Source organism: Neofelis nebulosa, chromosome 12 (assembly GCF_028018385.1).
Source record: "Neofelis nebulosa isolate mNeoNeb1 chromosome 12, mNeoNeb1.pri, whole genome shotgun sequence".
Lineage (NCBI taxonomy): Eukaryota > Metazoa > Chordata > Mammalia > Carnivora > Felidae > Neofelis > Neofelis nebulosa.
Genome location: NC_080793.1, coordinates 54,728,873 through 54,749,711, shown reverse-complemented (window position 1 = coordinate 54,749,711; position 20,839 = coordinate 54,728,873). Strand labels below are relative to the sequence as shown.

At 42.2% G+C, this 20,839-nt stretch overlaps 1 protein-coding gene across 15 annotated transcripts in view; it reads right to left on the bottom strand.

The window, feature by feature from the left end:
* Positions 1–20,839, bottom strand: part of FREM1 (FRAS1 related extracellular matrix 1) — a 166,124-nt gene that overhangs the window by 123,240 nt on the left and 22,045 nt on the right. For all 15 annotated transcript variants that reach the window (XR_009251695.1, XM_058695316.1, XM_058695318.1 and 12 more), the window contains exons 2-5: positions 14,366–14,886; positions 9,687–9,781; positions 7,259–7,560; positions 5,688–5,884 (exon numbers count right to left, since the gene is read on the bottom strand). Coding sequence is in view for 14 of the 15 variants with exons in the window: in XM_058695316.1 (XP_058551299.1) it covers positions 5,688–5,884; positions 7,259–7,560; positions 9,687–9,781; positions 14,366–14,641 (870 nt within the window). In the remaining variant the exon portion in view is untranslated. The remainder of the gene's footprint in view (positions 1–5,687; positions 5,885–7,258; positions 7,561–9,686; positions 9,782–14,365; positions 14,887–20,839) is intronic.

Below are 20,839 nucleotides of genomic sequence, written 5' to 3'. Positions count from 1 at the left end.
TTTTTAGTTTTTTGAGGAACCTCTATACTGTTTTCCAGAGTGACTGCACCAGCTTGCATTCTGAAAAAACTGGTATTTTTAAAACTCTCTGGTGACTCTAACATGTAGCCGGGGTTGAAAAGGGACAATAGTTTTGGCATCAGAAGGAAATGTCCTTTTGATTCTATGTCCAGCACTTACGATTTTAATCAAGCTATTTAATTCCTAGATCTTTCCCCCCTCCACCCATTTGTGAAATGGAAATACTGGACCCCCAGATAAGTCACATTCAGTATGGTGAACACTGGATATTGGACTAGAAGTTGTAATCTGTATGCAACAAAATGTTAAAAATGGAATTCTTTTTGGCTCAGGCTGAACTAAAGTTCCAATGAAAGTGACAACAGATTTCAAAGTGAATGTGATACCAATACTATAGACAGAATTTAGAAAGCAGATTGTCTAGAACCAGTTCCAGACTCTAGAACCCTCTCACTCACTACAAGAATAGAGAAGGGTTGAGAGGGGAAGAGAAAGTTTTCTTCGTAGAGAAGAGTGCATTGCTGTGCTGAGTCACTCCTTTGGTCCCCAACCCCACACACCTCCGTGGAGCGGAAAAGTGGGCAATGCTATATTTGTCTCTGGTATCCAGTGTCCACACAGAAGTTTCCTTGAGACCAGCCTTAAAATGTATCTTTTACAGGTAAGAACACAAAGGACTGATGCTCATACAGGAGGGACTAAGTAGCCAGACGCAGAAGAATAATGGTGTCTGTTCTGGGATCTGCCTGTAGTCCTTGTTTGCAGCAGAGAAAAATATCTGAGTGCTCCAGATATGGGCCAAGTGGGACAGAGGATTGGTGTGGGGTCATCCTGGACCCTGACCTTTTGGGTGCTTCTGTGAGAAGGCAAAGAATCCCTGCCACAGGCAGCTGGAGGTGGGAATCATCCTAGGAGCTATGGGAGGACTTGCAAGTGAATAGTCAGAAACGCCTCCTCTGGAGATGAGATCCACCAGTAGGATACATCCAGGACCGGGGATCCCCAGAGAAAGCAGGAAACTGCCCTGGGGACAAAGAAGCAGCTTGAAACATTTGCCAGACTTAGGGGGCATGAAGTCATATTCTATCAGTGTCTCATTCAACGCTCTCCCCACCGCTCCCCAAAAACTGGCCCCCCCAGATCAGAAGTCCTGAAACTAGCCAGCAAAACTCCTGAGAGAGAAGTACAATAGAGAAAGAGGAGACAATCACCCCTCTCCCCTCCTGCTGCATGCTTTATGAAGACAAATTAATGATACGCTGAGACATCTCAGGGTTTAGAGTATCTATTTTGCACATGCCGTTAAAAAATAGAGTCATAATTTGAAAATTCAAGAATGGGAAAATCACAATATAAAAGGACTGGTGCTGAACAATAAGACCATCTAAGCCTAGGGTTAAGCCTAAATAAATATGTTATTTTAGACATGTTAACAAAATGGATATGAACATCAAAAAGAGCTTACTTGAAATAAAAGATAGATGATATAAGAAATAACAAATATAATAACTGAACGCTAGAACTAAAATTTTATTTTTTTAAATATTTACTTATAAATGTTTAAATGTTTATTTTTTTTAAATGTTTAGTTTCATCAGAAGAAAGAGCGAGTGCACAGGAGTGCATGAGAGCAGAGGAGGGGCAGAGAGAGAGAGAAGAGAGACTCCCAAGCAGTCTCCGTGCGCTGTGACTGCTGTGCCCAACACAGAACTTGAACCCACGAACCATGAGATCATGACCTGAGCTGAAGCCAAGAGTCAGAGGCTCAACTGACTGAGCCACTGAGGAGACAACTAACATTTCAGATTGCATAAACAAAGGTGGGGAGATGGGCAATCACTAGGAGAAAGGATAAATAGGACCGATCCTCATCATATATAGGAAGGAGCCAAAAAGACTCATTTCATTTTTTGTCTTAAATATTAAAAACTTAAGTTAAACAATGTTTTCAGTTTTCGAACTAAATCCCAGTAAAACATAAGGTCAGATAAACGACTTTCAAAAAAGTGAAGAAAAAGGCATAGAAAATATAATCTATATTACAAGACAAATTTTTTTTTAGTTAGCAAGAGAACATAAAACAAGATGATAGAAAAAATATATACCCATTATTATAAAACCATAGCTTATATTCCCATGTTCAAGACAAATATTCTGAAATTAAATAGCTAATTACTTATGCCTTATAGGAGAGGCATTTAGAATAAAATTGCATACAAAGATTAAAAGCAAAGGGACAATCCAAAGTTACCATGTAAAGAAAAAAGCAGAAGTGGTCATCTTACTTTCAAAGAAAGACGAATCAAGGCAAAAGGCATTAAAAAAGGACAGCGTGGGCAGTTGATATTGATAAAATATACAAGACAAGGATTCTTATAGGAATCATTATATTTAATATTATTCTGGCCAAACCAGTGGAGAACATAGCAAAAATAAGAGGAATAATTACTGAAAAAGAAAGGACAAAATTATCATCATTAGTGAAAGATATAATTATGGTCTTCAAAAGCCCAAAGAATTTAAAAATTCTTGGAATAATTGAATTCAAGAAAGAAGCCAGATAAAAAGAAAATTGTACCAAAAAATAGCTTTCCTATTTATCATCAGTAACCAATGAGAAGATATAATGGAGGGGAAAGTGCCTATTCATAGTAATTTCCCAAAAGCACACTGCCTTGGACAGGCCTTAATAAGTATGCTCAACTTACATGAAGAAAACTGCAAATTTTACAGAAACACATCAAAGAACATTTGCCTAGATGAAGCGAGATCCCTCATTTCTGGATAAGAAGGCTCAGTATGCTAAATGTTCTAATATTCCAATTACTTCCAAAATAGCATACAGTTTTAATCCAATCCCGATAAAACTACTTAGGGCTTGAGAACTACGTATAGGTGAGAATGGGTTAGGAAACTTTGAAGACAAGTGATAAGGAAGAACTTGCCTGTAAAATACTGAAGTGTATCATTGCCCTTTTATATTTAGAATGAATGATACTGGCACAAGAATAAGTAGGCAAATCTAAGGAACAAAAGAACTAGCCTTGAAGTCATGTACATAATATTTTCTATGCAATAGAAGCAGCATCAAAAATCAATGAGAAACAGGTTAGTTCTTCAATACCAAGTGCTGAAATCTTGGCTACTTGGGAAAAAAACTGTTCCTGTGTTTCGCAATACTATAGAATTCATTTTGGGTAGATTACAAAAACAAATGTAAACAAGAAATCCTTAAAAATCTAGAAGAAATTATGGGTGAAGTCATTTAGTTACTTGATGAGAATGGACTGTACAGGCATAAAAATGATAAAATAACAAGATTTTAAAACTTCAAATATAGTATAAATTTAGTTGCATGAAACAGAATCAACACTGTTGTACCTGTCTCCTTACCATGTGTATAAGTGTGTGTGTGTATAAAAGGGTTGAAACATAACTCGTTTTGTTTTCTTATTGTGCTTTCTATGCGGTTTTTAAAAATTATTCTCTGCAGTGAGCATATTGTTTTGATATTCATAAAAGAATGTGTTTTATGACATGCCAAATTGCCTATGGAGTAAGTTAACTAATAAAACAAGAAGGTCATTTAAAGGGGTAAAATCCCAATCAAACTGATCTGAAAATATAAACAAACAAAGTCCTAACTCAATATAGAGATGTAAAAAAAAAAAAAAAAAAAAAAATCAGTCAGGGGAGCCACCTAGGTGGCTTAGTCGGTTAAGTGTCCAACTTCGGCTCAGGTCATGATCTCATGGTCCATGAGTTCAAGCCCCGCATTGGGCTCTGTGCCGACAGCTCAGAGCCTGAGGCCTGCTTTGGATTCTGTGTTTTCCTTTCTTTCTGCCCCTGCCCTGCTGGTTCGTTCTCTCTCTCTCTCTCTCTCTCTCTCCCTCTCTCTCTCTCTCTCTCAAAAATAAAGAAATATTTTTTTAAAAAATTTTTAAAGGAAGAAAAATCAGTCAGGAAGAAAAATGGGTCTAATTTTTTTAATGGAGATAAGAAATCAATAGAAGGGAAAGCTTTGTGTCAAAAAGACAAAAAGACATCTACAGATAGGAGGCCTAGCATTTAGTCTTGGCTCAGTCATACAGCCACATATGTATGGACAAGGCATGCAATTTCTCTGGCCACCACCCTACAAGGGGTTGGGTTACACAAGTCGTTTCCAAACGTAGCTGATGATCCATTTTTTCCTGGGTAGCTTCTTTAACTGGCAAAACATGCATGGTGCTTACTATGTGCCAGGTGCTTTGTAAGTATCATCTTGTTTATTTCTCTCGCTTACTCTCAGAAGTAGGTTCTCTTATCCCCGTTTTCAGGTTTTAACACCTGAGGCATAAAATCCAAAGTCAGAGAGCTAGTTAAATAGACATTTGAACCCAGGCAAACTGGGCCCAGTGTTCATGCTCTTTGCTACCGTGAGGCTCAGAAATCTATCCTTTAAGATTCTCCACGTTATTTACCTAATCAATTTGACCAGACCATCTATCTCAATTCTAAAATTCTGTGATCTTACTTTATTATTTTCTTATCATTTCTTGTCTTATCAATTCCTTAGCCGGGGGGGGGGGGGGGGGATAATAATGTTCAATATCTGAGTTTCTTAGGAGGAATCCTAATGAGAAGTCAAAGTCTGAAAGATGGAGGTCTTTCATGAATGCTACCGTGGATCATCTGAGCTGTTTTAGCTGGTGCACAGCTGCTCAGCTACCCAAATAAACCAATTCTAGAGTATATGAATCAGTGGAGTAGCATGTTAAATATTTCATATAAATTGATTTCATCTTCTACCTTCATGTCAGTGTGAGGTCAATAGAAGGGAAGGGCGGAAGATTTAAAAGAGATTGAGCGATGGAGGAGGCGTGGGGGGACTGCCTGTCTCTTTGATGACCTAGTCCTCCATCTCAAAGTCTGGAAGAATGAAAAGGATATAATCTACTATACTCATAAAAATAGGACTAGGTTTCCCCTTCTTCCTAGTTTCCCATGGACTTACCTAGTGGATGTGTGCGCCCCCTCATTTCCTCTAACGGGGGAAAAGAGGTTCTATAAAAGAAGGGGGAAATGAAGCCTCAAAGAGAGGGTGCTACAGAAGATCAAATGACAAGCTGAAGAATACTGAAGGGGGAGGAGGAAGAAGAAGGGTAGCATGTAACTGGCCCCAGTCCTTCCTCCATTGCCTTAGTGGTGGCAGAGTTAGAAGAGAGTCGGGGAGGAGAAATTCTAGACTGACAGTCTGCACAAAGGCTCCATCCAATTTTAAGCACTCACTGGCAGAACAAGCCTGCAGTTCTTTTTTTTTTTTTTTTTTTAATTTTTTTAAGCTTTATTTATTTTTGAGAGAGACAGAATGTGAGTAGGGGAGACACAGAGAGAGAGACACACAGAATCCGAAGCAGGCTCCAGGCTCTGAGCTGTCGGCACACAGCCTGACGCGGGGCTCGAACCCCCGAGCTGTGAGATCATGACCTGAGCCGAAGTCAGACGCTTAACCGACTGAGCCACCCAGGCGCCCCAACAAGCCTGCAGTTCTCATGCGTCACTGGGCAGTCCCACCCGCAATGGCCCAGGAGCTGTCTGTCCCGGCATGGCAGTCAGCACGAGCATCTCCATGGAGGTGGCTCTCTTGCTGCGGTGGGGGACAGACACAGAACCCCGAACTCTACCTTGTATACGATTTTACTCCTGGCATCTGTGAGGTCCAGCCGGATGGAGATGTAATCAATGTTGGGAGAAGGGGGGTCCGTGTGTTGGTAACGAAGCCCCATCAGCAGGAACTCCTCGCAGCTCACTTTGATACTTCCTGCTTTCTTCAGGCCCAGGCTACAGCTTCCACCTGGACACTTCAGGTCTGTTCCCAGTTCTAGAATGGACAGCAGTGAATTAAGAGAGTTACTTGAGCGTGACTGTGAAATGTAAAAAACTAATCCTCCCTCCCATGGAAAGTTATTCCCTCTCACTGCCTCACGAACACCCTCATATACCCTCCAGTCATTCACGGAGAGGGCTGGCATTGTTCTAGGACCCTGTTGTTTCTTTTACTGAAAAGAATAATTGACCGGTTGTCTCCTGAGATCCTTGCCCACCAAAAGTCACACTGAGAGAAAAAAAATCATAAAATGCATGTTCTGGTGCTTGAATATCCTTGACAGATAGGCCTCTGGGTCACGACTGCCGCCCATCGTCCAGCACAGGCCTTCCTTCACGGCATCCGCTTGCATGGCTTCTTCATGTGGTCTCTCTGAGGCTGTTCTACTCGCTGAAATTCTCTCCCTGCCGTGCTCATCACACCCTCAAGTCCAGACACCGTTCCAGGTCCACTTAGTCCTTTTCTTAACCCCCCTTTAAATACTCTGTAACCACCTCAACCAACCTGATCTCTCCCACTAAAAACCATAATCATCTCTGCCATAGTCTCTCCGTCTCTGCCCGACTTCATAGTTCGCTCTTGTGGGGTAAATGACACACATAGGCCGCTCACTTTTCCAGTGGCCTTCTGTACGTTCCCCTGACGTACAAAATGAGTATGCTACCTCTTAACCAGATGGTTGTGAACCCTAAACAAGAGCACTTCGTGTGCTAGCCTGCCTTCAGCTGTAAATTGTGGCCCAAATTCAAGGCATTACTGTGATCGTGATTATCCCTTCTATTTCTTGGCCTTCCCATAATGCCTAGAATACTATTGTGCAGATAGGAGGTACCCAAAATGTACTGATGAAATGAGTAACAGAAGGAACATTGTCCATCAACTCTTCCTGATTTAAACCACGGCTACCACTATGCTCTACCTCAGACTTAATTCACGATCAAACAGTATTTAATAAATACACCAACTACTCTCACGACCCCTGCCATTGCTACCATGAATAATAACAGCTGACAATTACGGAGCACTTGCTATGAGCCAGACACGGTGTGAACCACACTTTGCGCACGGGAGCTCATTTACTCCAGCTTTCCACAACCCTGTGAGGCAGCTACTCCCCTTACTCCTTTTACAGAGGCTTGATGCAGTTAAGTAACTTACCTAAAATCACCCAGGAAATAAATAGCAGAGGCAGTTTTCAAACCCAGGTCGTATGGATCCCCAAGTGCATATACTCTTCCCCACTAACTGACATGTTTCAACCAGCAACACGTTCTTAGATCAAGTCCAACTTTTTGTCCCAGTGGAAAATGACTATTTCCAGATACATCAGTTCTCGTAACATTCAGGTAAGTATTCAAACATACATACGAGATTCAGGGAAAAAACTGTGCGGCTGATCTCCACGAGGTTTTTCTGGCCGAGGCCCCAGCAGGACCACCTGACCGTGGGCTGGCAGCCGGCTTCCCACAGGATCCAGCCTGACTGTGCACTCCAGCCCGGCCGCCCCCTCGTAGTCAAATCTGAGCACGTTCTTATCAATGGCTCGGGACAGGCCGTAGAATTCGGACACCTCCAGTACGTTGTTACTCATACGGATGATGTTACAGTCTGGTTCCAGGAGATAGACCCGCAGGATAAAGGTTTCCACGAAGGTATCCGACTCAGTAAATCTGTGGAGAGAACAGAGCAAAGGCAGTATGTACTGGTGCTCAGATACTTCCGGTATCTGTGAACTGACTTGCTTTGAAGCTTAAAGATTGCCTTTATAAGAGTTTGGATTTCTACTCCCAATCTCTGTCCTCGTCCGTTCATCTCCTTAGCTTGGTGTCGACTCCCTCTCCCGCCATCTCCATCCCCAGGATCTTTCTTTCAACACCTTCTCTCAAACCCGTCATCCGTACTGATATGTAATGACTTCTTGGGAGCTCAGAATCTCACTCCCAGCACATGTATCATTTAAGAGTATCAAGCTCGTGCAGTTTATGGGCCGAATTGTGATTCAGGAGTGAAAGGGTGAGGAGTTTCTGCAGCATCAACATCTTCTTGCTCTTCAGAAACCCACGAGAGGCACTGTTAATTCCATTTACAGGTGAGAACAGCGAGGCACAAAGGCCAAGTAGCTTGCCAAAGGGGCCGAAGAGGAGGTGAGGAGGGAACAAGCATGTTCTCTGATTTTTCTGCCTCCACCTCCTCTAAATATTCTATTTTGAATGTCCTCGAGACCAACAACAGCAGCTCCTCTGCCTCAGCCCTTCTCCGGTCCTGCTCCTGCACCCTCTCCGCCCCTTGGAAACTCCAGGAGTGGGAGCAGTCAGAACTCATCAGCTTCTCCAGCCCTTCCAGGCAAGCTGTCCGAAGTTCGTTTTTTAACTCTGCAGTTGTAGAAAGATCAAACCACCCAGTGTGCTGGTTATAAGGGATCCTTGGGTATTGTTTCTTTTTTTGAGCACAGCATTTTGTTCCAGCCTCTCTTTCAAGACTTGTTTTGCATTACAAGTATCTACCCTTATTTTGGGTCAGCCTAGGAGCATGGCTAGGTCCATGTATCCTCACCTTCGGGTTTCCTATGCCCAGCGTAGGGCCGTGAGCTATAACAGGTGATCATAAGTGTCTATAGGATGATTCACTGTTCCAGCGTCCTCTACAAAACGCTTTGTGTTACAGTAGTACTTAAGGGAAATACACACTAGGATATTTTAGCCAAATATTCATAACAGCAACAAAAATAAGTAAAAAATTATCTAAAAGCCTATCCCATCTACTGAATTGTCAGTCACCTCTATGAAGTGAGTAATATCATAACCATGAGCTTCCTTTTTAAATTAATTTTTTACTGAGCTATAATTCATATACCCTCAAATGCACCTTTTTAAAGTATACAACTCAGTGGTTTTTAGTATATTCACAAGGTTGTGCAACTATCACAACTATCTAATCCCAGACCGTTTTTATCACGCCAAAAAGAAATTCATAGCCATTAACAGTCACTCCCCATGTGCCCTTCCCCAGCCCCTGGCAACCACTAATCTGTGTTTTTGGATTTGTGTTTTCTGGATGCTGCATATAAATGAAAAGGTATGTGACCTTTTGTGTCTGGCTTCTTTCATTGAGCATGATGGGTTCAAGGTCCATCCATGCTGTAGCCTGAATCAGATCGTCATTCCGTTGCATGGCTGAATAACATTCCAGTGTATGGATACGCCACATTTGGCTTATACATTCATCAGTTAGGATTTCAACTTTTCAGATATCACGAATAATGCTACAGTGAAGATTTGTGGACAAGTGAAAATATAGGTTTTTATTCCTCTCGTTATACATTTAGGAGTAGGACTGCTGGATCACATGGTCACTCTGCACTTAACTTTATAATTGATTTTCTTAACACTTCTATCATTTAGTATGTTTAAAATTAGAAGCTACTGTACTACTTATGAACTAAGCAGCTGATAATCAGAATGAAGAATACCTTTCAGCTTTGGAATATATTTTCCTACTTCTCATTAGGAATCTGTATTTTGCAATTTTCATTTCCTGTTAGAAGTAAGAAGGTGGATCACCGGAGGTGATCCCCTGAAGGGAAGCAGGACAGAAATTTGCTACAGAAAAGCCGCCAGGACGATGATACAAATCAAGGTAATTGAAAGTCAGCTACAATTCTTGCCTCATCTACTTAGGTCCTCAATTTCTACTGATGACTGTCTTCTTTGGAATCTAGTAACTAGCCTCATGATAATATCTATCTATAGAAATAAAGCCTTAAGAAGTACACAGAACGGTTATGTGTGCTGCTTACCTGTAAAGTCTAAGCTTCACTGTGTCTTCATCAAGAATCGGGCAACCATTGTGAATATACTTTACTTCATTAGGAAGGAAATGGCAGTCAAAGACCTAGTTCATGTGAAAAAATGGATAAATATTTGTGAAAAAAAATGGTACAAGATTTGATTTTTCTGGCAGTGGAATACTGCCTGGGGAAATTATGGCCTGTGAGTGGGGTGTGCACATGTGTGTGTGTGTGTGTGTGTGTGTGTGTGCGTGTGTGCACGTTGTAACCACCACCACCCACTGTGCCCCTCTACCCGCCCCTGTGCCCACTCACCATCCTGCTTTCATACAGATGTGTCTTATTTTGAGAATATCGAAATTATGAAAATCTAAGCAGATCAAGCAGATATATTAAGAAGTAATTATCTATTGATATAATGATTTTTATAGTCTATAATACACTTAACATATGGGTTCCATTTGGGGTGCCTGGGTGGCCCAGTTGAGTGTCTGACTCTTGGTTTCGGCTCAGATCATGATCTCCCGGTTTGCGAGTCCCGGCCCTGCGTCGGGCTCCGCGCTGACAGTCCAGAGCCTGCTTGGGATTCTCTTTCTCTTCTCTCTCTGTCCCTCCCCTGCCCGTCCTTTCTCTGCCTCTCTCGAAATAAGGAAATAACCTTTAAAAAAATTTAAATATGGTTCCATTTATCAAAATATTATACACCCACAATGTTCAGGGGTTCATAACAATTGAGTTAGAGAGGTCTACCTGGGTGTATGTAACGCAAAAGGCATGCGTTATCCCTCAAACACACTGGATTATAAATATTATGCATTTGTTCTTTTCCTTTCATTACTTTCTTTTCCAGAGAGCACTTTCATATATAAAATTGGAACCACTGACAATGGACAGCGTTGGGGTTGATCGGGGCCAAACACGACCCACACGTGTTTCTCATACACTTGCAAAAGGCTGTGTTATTGGTTACATAATAGAGGAAATGGTTGATGAGACACAGAGCAAACTAAAGGTAATTTCTTGTATTAAATAAAATTAAATTAACTGTATCACCTCACTCAGAACCATTCAGGAAATTGCTCACTGTTGTGTTTGGGGAAACCTAATTTTTAAAAGAAGAATTTTCTATCCCCATCACACCATGACTCTTGCTCTGCCCAATCTCATTTGGTAGAGGATTAAGAAATACCCTCGAGGCATTCACACACCATCACTGTTGAGTTCGTGGTGTTTAGCTCATACTTTGTCACAGGCTCAATCATTTACAGACATCATCCTCCCTGAGAAGACTTTATTACTAATACCAATGATCTTCTTTTCCCACAGACATCATTGGTTCCTCTTTTTAACTGACAACAAGGAAGGAGATAAAGGAAAGACCTTCCCCATATCATTGACAAATAGTCATGGTGATAAAGGGACAATCTGCTTTGTTAAAAGAAACATCTGTTTTATGTTTCGTAATATGTTTTCCTTTTATAAAAGGTGACAACCATAATTGTCCATAAATTTACCAACTAAAACAAAGGAGAGCTAAATCCTTTTCTAATTACTGTCTAGCCTTGGTTTTTTCCACTTCAACTGCTTTTCAATTACAATTTATAATTAAATTGTCACACATTCCTAACTCATTACTCACTTTAATGACAGTAAACTGGTTTAAACTAGAGATGTTCTCTTACTGCTGTATTTCCTAGTCAAAAAAGCAAGCTCAGCTCTACACTGAGGTGCTTTCCACCCAGGAAATTTCTTGCTTTGAAACAGGTGTGAGAAGTGCTGTGCGTGAGGCGGTCTCATCCTAAAACATGAGGAAAACATATTGCCACCGACCTTATCTAATTGACTATATCAGGAGGGTTATCTAAACAGAAGGTACTAGCATGCGCCGGTTGAAATCCCTTTCCAAATATCCAATAGGAAAATGAACCTGTTGGTCCTAAGACAAACTTCAGTAATGAAATGAAAACACTAATTGAACAGATGTTAAACAAAACATTTTCTCTGCAAATCAAATAAAACCGTTCATTACACAGTGGGGTGTTGTTAATACAGTCATCTTGCTAGAAATGGGTTCACATAAGCCTTGCTTTCGACTTACTGGTAAGTGCTATTAAAGAATAATGTTTAGGCTTTGTGTGTGTGCACACGCATTTGGCTAGGCTTAATTTCAAAAACGCCATAAGAAATAAATCCCTGGGGAGGGCTGCACTGAAAATAAGCACACATTCAAAAAAAAAAAGCCAGACTTTACTTAGGAATCTGGTTTCTGTTGAAAGTATCATCACAAACGGGGAAGATCACCTGGCAATTTGAGAAACAAAGTTTTCTGGATATATAGGTTTCCTTATGGTACAAAATTCCAATATTTGGCAGAAATATAATAAAGTTCAATGGCCTCTTTTTTCACACAATAAATTTTAGAAGCTGTAAGTCACACATTTTCTGTAGACCATTCAAATCCATTTGAGATGCCTGGTTTACCTACGGAAATGCACTCACGGAACATTTTCTTACACTAAGCCACAGCACACGAGGGGACAACCTGGGACTTTTCGGAGCCCCGTCCCCGGCCTACCCATCCAGACTTGCCTCAACCAGGCAGGCATGTTGTTTCTGCTCCATATTCTTCTTAGTAACCGGATTTTTGCCTTAAAATCTGAGAATGTTTGGAATGGAGATGACTTGGAGAACTATTCCAATCCTTATGAGAAAATAAGCGTTTCACCTAGTTGTAGTAACTTAGATCCCCTTTTGCCCTCTGGTATCGCAGAGCCGGCCAAAGAGTGAAGACCATTAAAATGGCACCAAAAATAAATAAGACAGTTTCGTTACTTTCAGAGGAAGTACTATATGTGTGTGTGTATAAGTCACAGGCTATTTGGGACTGGGAGAGGATACGTCTCAGAGACTGGCTTAAGTAACAGCATATTCTCCCCAAATTGCCATGCTTGGGGCCAGAGCTGAATACAGATGGACCACAGGTTGCCCCAGTGGGCACCAGGAAGAATTGTTTTCTCTTCCCCCACAAGATATTCAGCCTCACTTCTAAATAAATGTCGAACAATTTTAAAAAATACGTTGATTGGAAGGGTTCCAAATGATGAGTTCATCAGTCTTTATAAGGCACCCACATATATCCGTGCAGCTCTAGGATTAGGGTCCTACATTACTCTCCACAACTCCAAGGAGGTGCTTTTAACTCCGGAAATTGGGACTCCATTTTCTGCAGCTGACTTATTCATGTCACCCACTCATTGCATTAAGCACATCTGAGCTCTGGATATGAGCTATCCCAGGTCTCTCTTCCTTCCCCGACTGGTAAGTTCCAATCAAACACACTTCCACAGTGCAAGTCATGTTGCAATTACCAAACACTTGGGAATACAACCCCTTCGGAGCGAGGGCCATTATTGTGTACCGACGGGTTTCAGGTGCCCATTGGATGCTCGGACTTACAAAAGAAAATCTCCTGGGAAATTGGAGAGAGACATTTGGTTGCTATCACTTCAGGAATACTCCCTAAGTGAGGACCCTCCATAGAATTCTGATAGGTTTCTGAATCGGACTGTATTCTGAGTGCAGTAAAGGTGTCCATTTGAGTTAGCATCTATCTAAGTCTCGCCAGCCCATCTCTACAACATCTAGTACCACTGTTGAATAACTTCCTGCAATATGATTCTTTAGACAAATGGAGAAGAAGATTCATGTTCACAGTTCACAAATAATGGGTATTTTTCCAGAAGCAGCAGCAGCAGCCGGTGCTGAATATTCTCAAACTTGTCTGCAATGGAAGTTAAACCACAGTAGGAACAAGTAAGGAAACCAGAAGCAATTTCCTATTTTGTATAGAGATAAACTCCTACTTTAAGCAAACACAATATAACACAGACTTTTTAAAATCCAATGGATTAGAAAGTAACTCTTCATCCTACAAAAGGACTGTGCATAGAGTACTCTTAAATGACAAGGTCTCCAAGGTCTTGACTAAAGGGAAATATTTTTTTGACAGACATTTTTAAAGAACAATGAATATTTTTTTAAAATTTTTTAAATGTTTATTCATTTTTTTGAGAGAGAGAGAGACAGAGCATGAGTTGGGTAGGGGCAGAGAGAGGGAGACACAGAATCCGAAGCAGGCTCCAAGCTCTGAGCTTCCGGCACAGAGCCCGGATGAGGGGCTCAGACTCGCAAACCGGGGCCGTAAGCGAACCGTGAGATCATGACCTGAAGTCGGACACTTAACTGGCTGAGCCACCCAGGCACTTTGAAGAATAGTGAATATTTAAAGTGAAGTATTTTCACCTCTTTTTTCCATGTCTGTCCTCCTACTTAAGGGAACGTTCAAGTGATGGACAGAGATGAAAATGTCTTCACGTTTTACTTTTGCTATCCTGCGGTCACAAGTGTGGCCTAAAACACATCTTGAAATCCTGATGTCTTATCCAAAGGCACCCTGACTAGCAATGGATGAAGTCACTTGGGGCAGGAATAATCCCATAAAGACTGACCATATCACACCACACAAGAGACTGTCCACTCCAGCCCTTGGAAGGCTGTCACTGCTTTGTTTTCTCTCTGTCTCTGTCTCTCTCTCTCTCTCTCTCTCTCTCTCTCTCTCTCTCTCTCTCACACACACACACACACACGCACACACACACACTCCATAGAAAATCTCAGGTACAACCTACCTGTGGAGTGAGTTTCCCAACCCTCTGGGTCATTGGCTCATTCATCACGACTTCTACTTTGCAAGCATCTTTCTCCTTGGGGATGGCAAACTTCAGGTCATCCCCCAACAGGAAGGCAGAGCTGCCCTTCATCACCCTGACCCCACGGTTAACACTGATGAAGGTGGGGCCGGCCCAGCCCGGCAACAGCAACAGGAGCAGCAGCAGCGGCGGCGGCGGCAGGGCACGGGGCCCTCCCCAGCTCCGAGAGCTCATGCTGTCAGGGGCCAGCTCCATTTGTCCACCGGCGAAATCCCTTCAACAAAGGAGGGCTTCTGTGCTTCCCCCAGGGATGTTAGCTCATAGTCCAAGGGGCAGGGCAAGGGGTCCCGACAGTGTGCCCCAAGATCTTAACATGCCCCTTTCATTTCAAACTCAGACAAGGAGGCTTTTCAGGCAGTCCCGGGGCTTTTAATAAAACTCGCTGATCACTCCTGACAACGCCGGCAAGATGAATGTGCCTCCCAAGTGCTTTTCTAATCCTGCAAACGAGAGGAGAGGTTGGAGGGAAGCGACAGAGAGACCAAAAGGTTTGTGCAGCTATTCAAAAGATCCCTGCCGGCAAAGGCATCTTTCAACCCGCTTCTAAGTTCAGCTAAATTAAAAACAAATAAACGAACTTGACCTCCAGCCCATCTGAAAGGCAAGGAGGCCGTTTCATTACGCTGCCTGTAACTCCCGCTTCCAAGCTCGACATGCCCCAGTTGGGATGTCACTTGTGTGGTCCCACAGGAGCTAGCCAGCCTCACTGCCCAAGTGCAGTGTTTGGTCACCGCGTTCAGAGGGAGTTGAGCTCTGCTCTGTTTCCTCGTCAGTTCAATGAGAACTACAGCCTAATTTGTACAAGAGAGCTGTCGGTTATTTGCACACTGTTTTAAAAGCTGATTAATTCTAAATCATCTCTATCCAGATAAGAAACAAGCCTCCTAATCTGTCGCCTGTCACAGTTATGACTTTGCTGGGCAAGGAGACACCTGAGAAACACTTGGGTGGAAATTGGAGAACAGATTCGATCTTCTAAGTGAACATTTGGACTTCTGTTTACATGTAAAAGGGAGTAGGGATCAAGTTACATAGCTTCAATAGATACAGCTAACTCGGTGTATACATGCATATTCGTATTATCTATGATGCTAATTACATTATAATGTACTGAATTTGCACAAATGGGGTCTTTGTTTCTCCTTCAACCGCTTTAGAATTTCAAGATTATTTCTCTGTGTTCCCTAACAACAGACAAGACTCTACCAAGTACATTGTATTGCAATACATCCTTAAGTTCAGGGTATGATTGGGTGAACCAATGGTGGTTTCTTATGCCCGTAGGGGGTCTTTACATTTTAATGATGTCAATCAATTTCTGTACAGAACCAATGGATACTGAAATAAATGTCTGATCAAAAGGCGTACCCAAAAGTTCACATCTCATACATCAAGGGGCGACTCGTTCCCTTGTCATTGTTTGAAACCTTTCGCTTTTGAGGTAGCACGTGACATGTGTCACCTGATATCTGAGGGGGGTGTATATTTATAGAGCAGCTTTTTTTTTTTTTTTCTTATGGTGTCAGTCTCAAACTGACTCAAACAGTTCCCACACTCCCACTGACAGTGTTGGCCACACTCGGGCTGAATTAGGTTGGCTTATTTGGGCACAAACACAAACCCAGTTGTTGAACCTTCATTACAAAGTCAACCCCGGTTTCAATGCGCTTTCGGCAACCAAGACTACTCAAAAAACGCAGCACGTTCAGAGAGAAGAGGGAGATGCCATGCTCTGTGCACCCCTCTTATCTCACTATTACCTACCTCCCTTCTTTACTGCTTCTTCCCTGATCCCCTGACTTTTTAATGCAGGGAACTTAGGGTCCAGTCCTTGGACATGTTTTTTACCTACCTTCACACCCTAGTGATCTCATTCCTTGGCTATAAATACCTCTTATATGCTAATGAGTCCCAAATTTATATCTCTAATCTCCTCCCTCAATTCTGGATTCCATATGCCACTGTCTATACGACATCTCCCTAGGGACGTTTAACGGGTATCTCATTCTTCGTGTCGCCAAATGTGTGCTCTTGGTTTTCCCTCCCTCCCTCCCTCTCCCGGATCTCAGTTAATGGCATCCAACTTTTTCAGTTCTCCTCTCCTTTGTCTCTGTGTTAGGTCTACATCCAAACAATAGTAACAAAGTCCTATTGTCATCACAGTGAACATGCCTTAGGGTGACCTCCAATAATCCCAGCCTCCTAACATCCAGAAGCTCCCTTCCCTTGAGTGACAGCAGAACCTGTGAGGCTTCCAACCAACAGAATAAGGCACAGGTGATGGGATGTCATTCCCATGGTTACACTATGTAATGTAAGAATCTCCGCAGACTGGGGCTAGAGGCTCTCCTGTTGAACTTGAAGAAGCAAGCCTCCGTGAGCTCCTGTGTCAGAAGGAAATGGATCCTGCCAACAGCTTGAATTAGCTTGGAAGAAGATTCATCCGAAATCAAGCCTCCAAATAAGACTGGTATCCAGGGGTGCCCAGATCAGATTCTTGATTTCAGCTCAGGTCATTATCTTACCATTAGTGAGATGAAGCCCCAAATGGGGGTCTGGGCTGACAGCGTGGAGCCTGCTTGGGATCCTCTCTCCCTTTCTCTCTTGGCCCCTTGCTCGCTCGTGCTCATGCTCTGTTTCTTTCTCTCTCTCTCTCTCTCAAAATAAATAAACAAACATTAAAAAAAAAAAAAAAAGACTGGCATCCAGTTGATGCCTTAAAATGCAGCCTGAAGCAGGGAACCCAGGTAAGTTGTGACCAGACTCCTGACCAATGTAAACTGTGACATAAGAAATCTGTGTTGTTTTAAGCCATTGCATTTGTAGGAATTTGTTTACACCGCAATATAAATTGAATGCACTCATCTTCAAAACATATCGTGGCAGCCGTGGGTCCTATTAAATATTACTTGGGTCATTTCCACACCCCAAACATCCAATGGCTTCTCATCTTCAAATAAAAGCCATGAGGCAACAATGTATATAACGTTTCTCCCTTACTCGTCTCTTCTCCTCCTGTCTTCCCATCACTTCTTCTGCTTTGGCCACACTAGTATCTTTGCTTTTCCTCAAATAAATTAAGATTAGCCTTTTCCTCTTGCTCCCATCCAGACCCCTCCCATTTTCTGTTCCCTCTGGAACATTCTTCCCTCAGATATCCTTCTTCCCACCTCACCGCCTTCCAGTTTTCCATCAAATGCCACATTTGCACCGTACCACACCTAACCACCCCTTAGTATGATGACACTCCCACCCCCAGCATCCTTTTCTGCTATGTTTTTAACCTTAGCCCTCCTAACCATCTAACAATTCATTTGCTTGTCTGTATTTTTTGTTACTGCCTCCCTCATGAAGGTGAGAATGTTTATCTTTATTTATGGATCTATTTTTATGATTCACTCCATCCTGCTGCCCAGATTTGAGGATGCTTCCTTGCACACAAGAAGTAGGGCCACACCATAGGCTAGCAGAGCTGTGGACTAGAAGGGGCCTGGGTCTCTGGGATTTGCAAAGTAGAGTCACCAGACCAGCCCATTCTTCCAGAATTTTACATGGCAGAGAATGTAAACTTCTTTCTTGTTTAGCCGACTGTTATTTGGGTTTTATTTTGGTACTCATGACTGAACTGTCAATCACCTGATTCTTCAAGTTTTTCTGTTAATTTAATTTAGTCACTCATCAGCTAAATATTGTGTCTTCTCACCTAATAGCATGTGGGACCATAGCTTATTCTCTAATTATATCATATTAAGTACACAGACCAAGATCCTAATGTTTATCCATAAGGAAGAGATAAGAGAAAGAGGAGGAAATCTATTTCTGTGGTTCCCTGAGCCACAATGATATGAAAATAGACCTGAATTCCAAAAATACAGATGCGAATCTTGATCCTGTTATTTTTTTCTTACTTTTTTTTTTTTTAATTATTTATTTTTTGGGGAGAGAGAGTGCGAGTGGGAGAAAGGGGCAGAGAGAGAGGAAGAGAGAGAATCCTAAACAGGCTCCACGCTCAGCACGGAGCCAGATGTGGGGCTCGATCTCACAACCCCGGGATCATGATCTGAGCGGTAATCAAGAGGCAGACGCTCAACTGATTGTGCCATGCAGATGCCCCCAAAGCTGGATTCTGATGAACATCAGTTTCCTCTTTGAAAAATGGAGCTATCCGTCCTCTCGTTTCCAGTTTCCCAGTGAGACCAAACGAAATAACCCATGTGGAAATATTCTAGTTATTAAGCCCCATACAAATGTAGCGTTATTTTTACAAAGTATATCAAAGGAATAAGAGTAAAGCTTGTCTGGAGAAAAACAGAATGGCAGGACTTGGGCCTTGGTGAAGACAGCAGAATCAGGCTCAGCACAAGCCAGAGTATGCTCTACTCACATTCTCGTTTATTCTTTTTCTTCCTCATAATCTTAAGACACGCTCTAGTAGTAAAAACTGAATTCCAATATTTCGGAAACAACCTGAAGCAACACAGCTGGGAGGAAATGAAGGGTGCAAGAGTAATAATTTCCAAGCTCAAAACCAAACATCCCTCAATCAAAGGGGCCTGGATGAAGTTTGCAAAATTAGGCTCAGTGAAGATCAAAAAGAGCATGCTGTATTGATGTTTTATTTACATTTGAATTTTGCTCTTGTATTTTTCTCTTGGGGTTGGGGAAAACCAAACACGTGGACATTCCGTGGAAAATACGGCTCTGATTTTTCACTTGAAGAAGGCAGCAGAGGAGGGGAGAGAGAGGATTCTGATAAACAGATGGAGAAGAAAAGAGCAAACAACCAAACAAAAACCATAGAACAATTGCAAAAGAAACCAAGGCTCTAGTGGCGCCTGGGTGGCTCAGTTGTTTGAGCATCCGACTTCGGCTCAGGGCATGATCTCGCAGTTTGTGGGTTCGAGCCCCGCATCGGGCTCTGTGCTGACAGCTCGGAGCCTGGAGCCTGCTTCGGATTCTGTGTCTCCTTCTCTCTCTGCCCCTCCCCCACTTATGCTCTGTCTCTCTCTATCAAAAATAAATAAATGTAAAAAAAAAAAAATTTAAAAGAAACCAAGGCTCCGAATCACACAAGGTTTCACAGATGATGCTGGGTCTTTAATCTCCCCCCAAATTAAATGGCAGTAATTATCTTGTCTCTGATACAAAATTACAACATCCAGAGGTAACCAACATTTACTTGACAAAACCCTGACATAGCTCTTCTTGAGAACCCCGTTTTCTGGTCCCAGCATAGGGCCAAGTCCGATCCTGAGAATCCATCTGCCTGCAGCCTGCTCAGCCTGCTGATATGAGCACCCACTTGGGGCAGCGGAATCCATCGGACTCCATCGGAACACTCGAAAGTAGAAGCAGAAAGGTGGCTAAATTCTTCCAGGGAGCTTGTAAACTGACTTTTAGCCAGTTTAGATTTAATTTCACCCTGCAATAGCAACAAATCCTGTCTCCGCTGGTTTGTGTGGTTCAGCTGCTTCTCAGCATTTCAAACTCCTGATGTCATGGCTGCAAAGCCAGTCTGTTCTTACAGACCGTGTCTCACCATTGCCTTTTTCCTTTTTGTGGAAATCAGGTATTCTAAGTAATATCTGTATGAGCCAATAAAAAGGAGTGAAAAGAGGTTCTGAAAAGTGGTGCACCACTTGGCTTTGAGTGCTTCCTTATAAAAATTCAAAACTGTTTCTGTAATCAAACTTTCTTTCTTGGTAAATTTCCTGAACAGAAGAAAGTAATTTAGTAACATTTCCTGGTGGAGGGGGGTAAGGAATGTGAGCTAGTATTTACTTCATAATTACACATTGGGTTTAACCTGAGGAGCATGTATTCTTTATGTTAATAAAAAACAGAATGCTCCTGTCACTTATCTAAGGTATTCCGTGCACATCAAGAGAAGAATGGATCCTACCTGTATTCCCCGGCTCTCTCTGCAATGGAAATTTTCAGTGGTCAGTGACAATGATGTGCCTGATAAGAATCATATTTACCACTGCTCCTCTTTAAAATGTTGCAATCGTAGCTACACAAGGTAAGGGATGTACCTCCCTCCTCTTGCACCGGCACAAGACTCCATCATAGCTGTTTCTTTGCTTGCTTTGCTGTTTGGGGGACTCCTATGTGTAACCTGATACTCTTCTCAGTGATCCAGGTAAGTGTTACCAATTAAGGGAAGATGATGTAAACAATGGAACTTTTTGCCTTCCCCATACTTGAGGCTATTACCTCCTGATTCACAGCTTTAGCTTTTACAAGTACCCTCAAGTCCTTAAAAATTAAAATAAACCTGAAAGAACAGAACCCAATAAGCCCAAAGAAAAGGAAAACACTAATTCAAAAAGATATATGTACCCCATGATTACTGCAGCATGATTTACAATAGCCAAGGTATGGAAACAATCC